Here is a 9,177-nt window from a genome sequence, read left to right as displayed (position 1 = left end):
AAGTTGCGATTTTCGACACCCCAGTTTTAGAAGTTTTGCTCCTCAGTTCAACCAGAGTTCAAGTGGCATGATGGGGGCATGTTTTGGGCGGGGCATGGGGGTTTATAGAAATAATTGGTTCCGTCCCAAAAGACAGACGCTTTTCTGCAATAATGGAACAAATTGAAAACGTTTAGGGCCAAAGTGAAATGTTTTTAGCTAAAACTATTTCAATCATGACTAAATGACCAAAAGATGTTCTAAATGACCAGATGACCACTGGAGGGTTTAAGGTATAACCCCCCTTACTTCCCCGGTGGTCACTGACCCCCTCTCAGCCCTTTAAGATGTGACAGTACATACCATGCTCCGACAGCTTCACATTTGATGGCAATTCCTGTTAGAGCAGCAAGTAGATCCCAAGAGTAGCCTAGTGGTCAGTGCAGTGGACTGTAGAGAAGGGGACCCAGGCCCATATCCCATTCTGACTGGTACACTTGTGGTGGAAGTATGAGCCCTCTTAAATATACCGAGTATACTAGGTGACACCTGCAAGCTCGAGAGCTATTGTATGGTGTACAGTGAGGAACAGTAGGTATTTTTCTGCTCCTGGAGGGCTCACCATACAGTGTAAGGGCAGTAGCTTAGCCCGACCTCAGTTATTGGGTGGGCCAGGGAGTGAAACGGGTGGGCATGACCCACGTTTTCTTCTGTGGAAGGCGGGGATTCCCAGTCCCTGCAAACTGAAAAATCCCAAGCAGTCTCATCTTCACAGCTGCTAGCAGCCCATTTGCAGTCGCCAACACCAGCACTGCCTCACTCCAGGCTCCCGTGCATGCTCAGTTCAACAGCATGCTCCATGCACACATGTGTGGGGGTGCCAACTGAACTGAGCGGGGGAGTGCCAGTGTTGGCAGCTGAAAATGTGCTGCTGACTGCTCGGGGATGAGACTGACAGGGGAGGAAACTCAAGAGAGGACTCATCAGCTGGCGGGGCCTGGGATCCCCGCCAGCTACACTAATGATGTGCGCTGCAACTGGGTGGGCCTGAAGCAAAACTGGAGGGCCCATGCCCACCCGTAGCTACACCACTGTGTAGGGGGTTATGGAGATGTGTCCTGGAACCCTTTATGTGAAGTCCACGTCAGTGCCCCCTAGGCTGCCCCACTATTCTGCTGGGATGTCTGTATGGTCAGTCTACTAATAATGATGGCCCCCAGACATAACAATGGCTGTTTTTGGGGGCATTTTTCTCTAGGATGTTTTATTTTCCAAAATGGTCCCAAAAGGAAAACGCACTGAGCACAAAACATCTAGGAAAAGGCAATTTTTGAACCAAAAAAACATTTTGGTTCCAAAATGCCAATGTTCACCTCATTTTTGGAAGTTTCTAGCAAAATGTCCAAAATCAGATTTAGACGTTTTATCAGAAATGCTCCTCTTAACTAACAAATCATCTTTTTTTTTCTTTTATTTCAGTTATGCAAAAGGAGAGTTGGATCTGTCTTATATCACTTCTAGAATTGCTGGTATGCTATTTGGAATCACTTAGTTTATTTTTTCATATACCTGTATGAAGCAGCCATGTAACATGTGTAATGGTCTCTTTCAGTGATGTCATTCCCAGCAGAAGGGGTAGAATCTGCAATTAAGAATAATATAGAAGATGTGAGATTGTTTCTGGACTCCAAACATCCTGGGCACTATGCTGTTTATAATTTGTCCCCAAGAACATACAGACCTGCAAGATTTCATAACCGGGTTTGTAATTTCACTATTTACTGTATCACAGCAACACTTCCCAAACTTCCTGAGCAGTCACTACATAGGCGTATCATTATGGTGCGCTTTAACAGGGCCATAGCTGTTATTACAGCCACAGGCGTGGGGTTGTGGCTGGAAAAAGTTTGAGCTGCACTTTCTTGTAGGATTTTTGCAGTATTAGTGAATATTGCAATTCTAAATTATCAATGTGTCTTCTTTAAGTAAAGTGCCTTGTAAAAGTGTTCACATCCTTATATATTTTGCATTCTGCTTTTTAATTCATTTTGAATTTTTTTTTTAAGTAGGTGTATTTTTATCTAGACAAGCCATATACAGTAATAAATTATAGAACTGTTTAAAAAGTAGTTAAGAATAAGAAAGCCAAAATGTTTTCACAACTCTTGATCCAAACTTGGTAGAAGTCCCTTTGCAGCAGTAACTGCCATGAATTATTTAGGATAAACTGTCTACCAACTTCACACAGTGGGATGGTGCAGTTTTTGGCCAATCTTGGCGGAATAAGCAAGCCATTTCAAATTAGTTGGGGATCATTGATGGGCTACAGTTTTGGTGTTGCCATAGATTATTGGATTTGGGCTTGGCTTTGGGCAACTTGAGGACAGTCTCACTTGTCTTTTCCTGAGACACTCCATTATTGCTTTTGCCTTGTGCTTAGGATCATTGTACTATCGAAAAGTGAAAGAAAAAGGCACTGATTCTGCAAAAACAAGCAAAATGAAAATGTTTTAAATCGTAAATTCAGGATAACTGCTTCAAAATTAGCTATCACTGTCAACCTACACGTAAAAATAAAAATATTTAAAAAAGGAATGGAGTGCTCAATCCAGCAACTCAGCAATCAGTGACAAAAACATAACCTCTTTTAGTTCATTATCTCCCGCTAATTCCATGTGATGGGTCCTGAATGGTGGTATATTAAATTTTCATAAATAAATATTCCCATCAAATTCAGAAAAGTGCACACTTGTCTCAAATAAGAATCCTCTTTGTCCAATATTCATTGTCATGTTAACTTCATTCTTTGCTGTTTTTTGCATTAGATTCAATAACATCAGGTGTCTACAAAGCTCCAACTTGACTGGTGGTTTCTGTGCAAATTCTGGAGGGAACACACTTTTGCTGCCTAATCTTATTCAGCTCCCTGAGGTAGCTTGTGAGATTGAAACCACTGCGAGGTTGGAACTTCGTAAATATGTAATGGTGGTTGAATATGATGACTGATGCAGCAAAGAATGTAAAGTTAACATGATAATGAACATTGGGTGAAGAGGATTCTTTTGATGTACGTATGCGCTCTCTGGATTGAATTATTGGACTTCTGTTTATATAGTATGAATAACATTTATGGGACTGTAAGGAATGAGTGGGTGATGACAGCTAAAAGGAAGTGAAATTCTTGTCATTAAGATGATGAGTTGCTAGATTGAGCGTAGGGTTTTTTCTTCACATTATTATGATAGGTTGATAATGGCTAATTTTGAAGGAATTTTGAATTAAAATAGAAATTAATTTCCACAAGTGTGTATTTTTAGATCATGTGATTTGTGGAATTTTATTACTTTTGTATTCTACCATTTTTTGAACTTGATTAAATAAAACCCAACTCAGGAACACATAGCACCCTCTGGGGCTAACCCCGCGGCCACCTGGAGAGTCTATCCCCAGCATTGCTCAGGCCTGCCTACACCTGGGCATGTGCTCTATACTAGTCAACCGTGCACCCCCATGCAGCAGGTTCCACTTGCCTCTGGGCGACTCTCCCACCCACAGGTTATTCCCTGGTGATTCTAGGACACTGAGGCCATGCTCTCAGGGGTCCCGCAGTTCCTGGAAAGCACCTACAGACCCAACACACAAACAGGATTCTTAGTTAGTCCAAGACATCAGAGCCAATAGGTTTTATTATCACAGTTGAACAATGAACCATATAAAACAGGTGGAAAAGTACAGCAAACCAATAACAGGTAAAGCAAACAGGAATCAGTTTTAAAACTATTACACTTGTTCACTACCTGGATAGTGCCTGGGTGTATAGGAAATATAGCTACTTACAGGTTGCAGAATATAACTGCTGACAGGCCTCAGTGAAGAGATCTTTCTCTGTCCTCTCCCTATCTGAGACCGAGAGAAATCCAGTATTTCCAGGCTAGATTTGAGCTCCTAGGCCAATCAGAGCCCAGAACAACATTTTTTTTTTTTAAGTAGCTAGCCACATCACTTCAGGTTACTTCCTCTCTGTGCTAAACTAAAGAAGGAACAGTCATTTTTTTTCTAACAGCTTTAAACATAAACATGCACCACCACCTGGCCAAACTAGAGAAAAACACCATGAAATAGTCTTACAATTCTCATTCTGCAAAAATTCACCATTTTGCCACATCAGCATACATGTTTTGGTTTACATAAACCAAAACAAACTGTGATGGAAAAAATTAAGAGAAACGTGTATATTATTACAAAAGCAATATAAAAAATTAACACCTAATTTCATATGTAAGTGACTTTTGTAGGCGTATCCTAGTGGTTAGTTAGCGGACTTCGATCCTGAGGAACTGGGTTCGATTCCCACTGCAGCTCCTTGTAACTCTGGGCAAGTTACTTAACCCTCCATTGCCCCAGGTACAAATAAGTACCTGTATATACTATGTAAAGCAGTTTGAATGTAGTTGCAAAAACCACAGAAAGGTGGTATATTGTCCCATTTCCCTTTTCCTTCTAGCTTCTTTACCTTTGCAGATATTATTACCTTTCTTACTTTATTGTCGGTCTCTTGTAGTTTGATACGAACACTAACTGTTTCTTTTCCTTTTATTCAGCCTCTTAATTCTATTTACTTTCCTAACAAAAAGTTTTGTTGCATTAGAAAAATCTGCTCTCAGTTTTTGCTTACTGCTCTTCTATTTCCCTTACTGCTCTTCTATTTCCCTTACATTTTCCTCACCAGCTAATATCTTATTGAGATACTCTTGTATCTTTAACAAAGTTCATGTGCCTTATGTCAAGAATCCTCACCTTTGAATGAATCGTTTCAGCCTTTGCTTTATTACTGAACCACACCATCTGATCATTCACTGAATCGGAAATATTCTCCCCGTTTGTAAAGTACCATATCTAGTACTGCCTTTGTCATGTTGGTTCAGTTATTATTTTTATTTATGATACTTATGACCCACATTATCCCAAACAATCTCGAGTTCAAGGTGGTTTACAATGAGTAATTTAAGTCAAGCATATAAAGCAGTTCATAACTCATTATATTCAGTATAAGAAAGACAGAGTAGTATCAAAAATTAACAAGTAAAGGAAGAGATACAATGGAATGTATGTTTGACTGTTTTACTATTTTATAACTGGCCCTTGGATAACCTAGCAAACCCCAACTGAAAAAGACATTTGAATTTCTTATCCTCCTGGAATTTCTTACACCCACACACCCCTGCCTTCATTTAAAAGGTCATATTCTTGATCTTTTTGCTTATAGATTTTACCAACTCATTTGCCCTTATCCATTTCTGATACTTCATGGGAACCAACCCTTTGGTCAAATCATTACAAATTAGTATGGCTGTACATTTACACTCGTTAATAACGTGATTAACACGTTAAATGTTTAACCCAGGTTAAAAATTTTAATGCGCGTTAATCCACCTGTAAACATCCAGCATTGCTGTACCTGCCACTTCTCCTTTCTTCCCCGGCACGCCTCCTTTCCTTTGCATCTTCTCCCTGCTTCTCATGGCCACTGCACTCAAAGCACACTTGGTTACCCTGCTCCAAGCCTCTCTCTGAAACAGGAAGTTCTATCAGAGGAGGGCGGAACTTCCTGTTACAGAGAGGCTTCGGCACCAGCGACACAGCAGTAATGCTTTCCACTGCAATAGCTGTGAGGAGCAGGAAGATGGCGTTGCAGAGGAGTGGGGGCTGCTGGATAGGAAAAGAAGAGTTTGCACTGTCAGCAGAAAAAATGGAAGAAAGATACGGACCTGCAACCCGGGGTGGGGGGGGGGAGTGGGCAGCAGTGGCAGCAGAAAGAGAGAAGAGCCCAGAGATGTGGGGGAGGAGGGGGGCAACGGCGGGCCAGCAGAAGAGAAGAGAGAGAGATTCAGGGAAGGAGCGACCAGCGGGAGAGAGAAAGGAGAAGAGCCAGAGATGTGAGGCGGAGGGGCAGCTGCAGAGGGAGGAAAAAGAATAGAGCCAGAGAATGCGGGGCAGGAGTGTACCATGGCAGGAGAAAGAGAAGAGCGAGAGATGCAGGGTAATGGGATGCTAGAGAGATGTGCCAGAGAAGTAAGAAGAAGTGCCAGGAGAAATGAAGAGAGAGAGGAAAGATGGGGACCGCAAGGGGGGGGGGGGGGGGGGGACAGATGCTAGAAATAGGAGATGGAAGAATCAAAGAAAGGAGATGGTGCCCATAGAAGAGAGGGGAGAAAAAAGAGAAGGAAAAAACATGGTAATCATGGATGGAGGGAAGGGAGGAGATAGTGCCAGGGGAGGGAAGGCCAAAGGGAGGAGATGGAATCAAAGTTATTGGTTGAATGTTTAGGATAAGTTAAATAAAAATAATAAACTATGGGGCTCATTTTCAAAGCACTTAGACTTACAAAGTTCCATAGGAACTTTGCAAGTCTAAGTGCTTTGAAAATATGCCTCCATATCTACATTCTAAATTTATTTCAACTGTTTTACATTTGGATCACACAATCCCACGATTAAAATTTTTTTATCACGATTGCTCATGTGATTAAAGGTTTTTAGTCGATGGCCAGCCCTACAAATTAATATTCACCTTAAATTGGCTTAGAATCATTGAAAGACACCTCACCCCAAAATCCCCCATCCCTCTTTTAAGCCTAGAGGAAGGATTGAAATTGATGACTTCTGGTCGAACGTAAGATACTGAACTCATGCTCATGTCCATGTCAATTCATTAACATTCATAAAAGATTGGGATGTAATTAAGTAAGTCCAATACTAGACTCTGTGGCACCAGTAAAAAATAAATCTAAATAAAAAAAAAAGAGCCAAACCATCTGGTTCAGTAAAGACATCTTATGCATCAAACGGAAAATATAGGCAGCATAAAAGCAAAGGGCAATTATCCAGAACTGAAGAAAATAAATTACATTGGAAATCAGCTCCAAGACTCTACAAATATACAATTTTTAAAAAAAGACTACAATAAACTACTATGGAAATCTAATATCAGCTGATCCTTTCAGTACCAAATGTATTTTCAATATAGTCAACATTCTCTTAGGTAGTACTACTACTTATCATTTCTATAGCACTACTAGACGTATGCAGCGCTGTACACTTGAACATGAAGAGACAGTCCCTGCTCGACAGAGCTTACAATCTAATTGCCCAGACTATTATTATCTTTAACGAATCTTCTCCATCTGCTACCCAATTAGCTACATATTTTGAACAGAAAATCATAAAAATTAGAGATAACGTTATAATTTTTAAAGGAGACCACAGTCTAAGCGAGCCATTATATTACTCATTTTACCTTTAAAACAGTTGTTGTGAGTAATTCTAAGCATTTCTTTAAAAGGTATCTGAATGTGGTTGGTCAGCTCGACGTGCTCCAAATCTTCAGAATCTTTATAGCATTTGCAGAAATATGCATCAGTGGCTAAAGCAAGACCAGAAAAACATTTGTATTGTGCACTGCCTTGTAAGTAGAAATGATCTTGTATGTTACTTATAAGTTGCTATGTTAAATTTAAAAAACAAAGTCATGTGTGGATCAAAAAACACATTCCAAAGAGTAGAAGATGACACTTGATGTCACAGGTGAAAGGAGAACAGACTATCTTTATTTAAAGCACCAACCTGACCCAAAATGGATCCGCATTTCAGCAGAAAACACTGCCTGCATCAGGGGTTTGAAACAGTTGCTCTGAATAACAAAGCTCTTGTATGCAGTGTTATGAAAGAAAGGTCTGCTATAGTGCAGGCAGATTGAGAACACAGAGTGTCATTTCACTGTGACGAAAGATCACACTGGGCTCCTTTTGCCTGACAACAACCTAGAGCTTTGTTATTCAGAGCAATTGTTTCACACCCCTGACGCAGGTGGTGTTTTCTGCTGAATCACTGACCTGTGTTGGGTCAAGTTTTGGTGCTTTGAATAGTCTGTTCTCCTTACATGTGTGAAGTTGTGTGTCATCCTCTGCTCTTTGGAACCTGTTCTGATCTTCGTAGAGGCATTCTCCTGTTCTTCTTTGTCACTGTTGGATCAAAAACACCACCAGGAGAATCTTGCTTTCTTTGTTAGGCTATGTATGTCACAATGTGTAAATTTTTATACTGACAAAGGAAACAGACAACATATTCTTACTTATTCCCTGTCTTCTCATTAAACTTCTTCCTTCACCCCAGCTACTCTATGGACAGTCATCAGATGGAGGCCATAGATGACAGATCTCTTCCAAGTCCTGTGTACAGCCTAATTCTGACTTCGAGAGAGCAATATGCTTGGTCATACAGATGCAGGGCTTGAAATCGAAAAACGTATATTGTCACACAGTTTTACAGCATCATTATAGAGCTATTGGGCTGTTCATATGAAAAACTTCTAAGCATTATGAGCTAAATAAAATTTTCCTGATCATGTGCACCAGATGAGTCCAGGAACTTGTGGGTTTTGTGTCCATCTACCATCAGGTAGAGATAGAAGGTACAGAATTGTGCTGTGCCTTAATAGAACCCTGTGCAGCTCAGGCAATTCTCTATTCTTCTATCTCTAGCAGATGGTGGATTATCACTGTGCAGCTCTCCTTGTTTGGATTTGACTTTTAACTTCTGAACTGGTGGTTGGTGGGGATAGTGCTGGGCAGACCTTATAAGGTCTGTGCCCCTGAAAAAAGACAGGTACAAATCAAGGTAAGGTATACACAAAAAATGGCACATGTGGAGTTTATCTTGTTGGGCAGACTGGATGGACCGTGCAGGTCTTTTTCTGCCGTCATCTACTATGTTACTATGTGACTAGTGTATCAGAAGTTAGGTAGTAGGACTTGCTAATTTCTGTGGAGAGGGCTACATCAGTCTGTGCCACAAATCTTTGTTGGTAATCAGGTGCAGCTAGGACTGGATCGGTATCTAATGCTATCTTTAATGCCTGGAAGGCTGCTTCACACTCTGACGACCAGGTAACTATTTGGGGTAGTCTCTTTTTAGTCAGATCATTTAGGGACCCCGCTGTTCCAAGGAAGGCCAGCACTTGCATTTTTAGTTTGGGGAGTGGGCCATGTTTGTATAGCTTCCAGTGTAGCTGGTTCATGCTTCAGCTGTCCACCTCCCACTCTGTGCCCTAAATATTGCAGTTCTGCCATCCCCATCTGACATTTGTTGGGTTTTATAGTCAGCTGTGCCTCCCTGAACTAGTCTAGTACTCCACTTAAA

The 9,177-nt window shown here is 41.0% G+C and overlaps 1 protein-coding gene across 1 annotated transcript in view; it reads left to right on the top strand.

Annotated features, from left to right (window-relative positions):
- Positions 1-1,458: 1,458 nt before the first annotated feature.
- The window catches only part of LOC115459182 (cyclin-G-associated kinase-like), a gene marked incomplete at its 5' end in the record, with an annotated part of 94,680 nt that continues 86,961 nt past the window's right edge, over positions 1,459-9,177 (top strand). The window contains 3 exons of the mRNA XM_030189044.1: positions 1,459-1,508; positions 1,592-1,740; positions 7,322-7,444. Of these exons, the coding sequence (XP_030044904.1) occupies positions 1,459-1,508; positions 1,592-1,740; positions 7,322-7,444 (322 nt within the window). The remainder of the gene's footprint in view (positions 1,509-1,591; positions 1,741-7,321; positions 7,445-9,177) is intronic.

The sequence above is a fragment of the Microcaecilia unicolor genome, unplaced genomic scaffold (assembly GCF_901765095.1).
Source record: "Microcaecilia unicolor unplaced genomic scaffold, aMicUni1.1, whole genome shotgun sequence".
Lineage (NCBI taxonomy): Eukaryota > Metazoa > Chordata > Amphibia > Gymnophiona > Siphonopidae > Microcaecilia > Microcaecilia unicolor.
The sequence above is the reverse complement of the archived record's forward strand: the minus strand, read 5'-3'. Positions and strand labels throughout refer to the sequence as shown.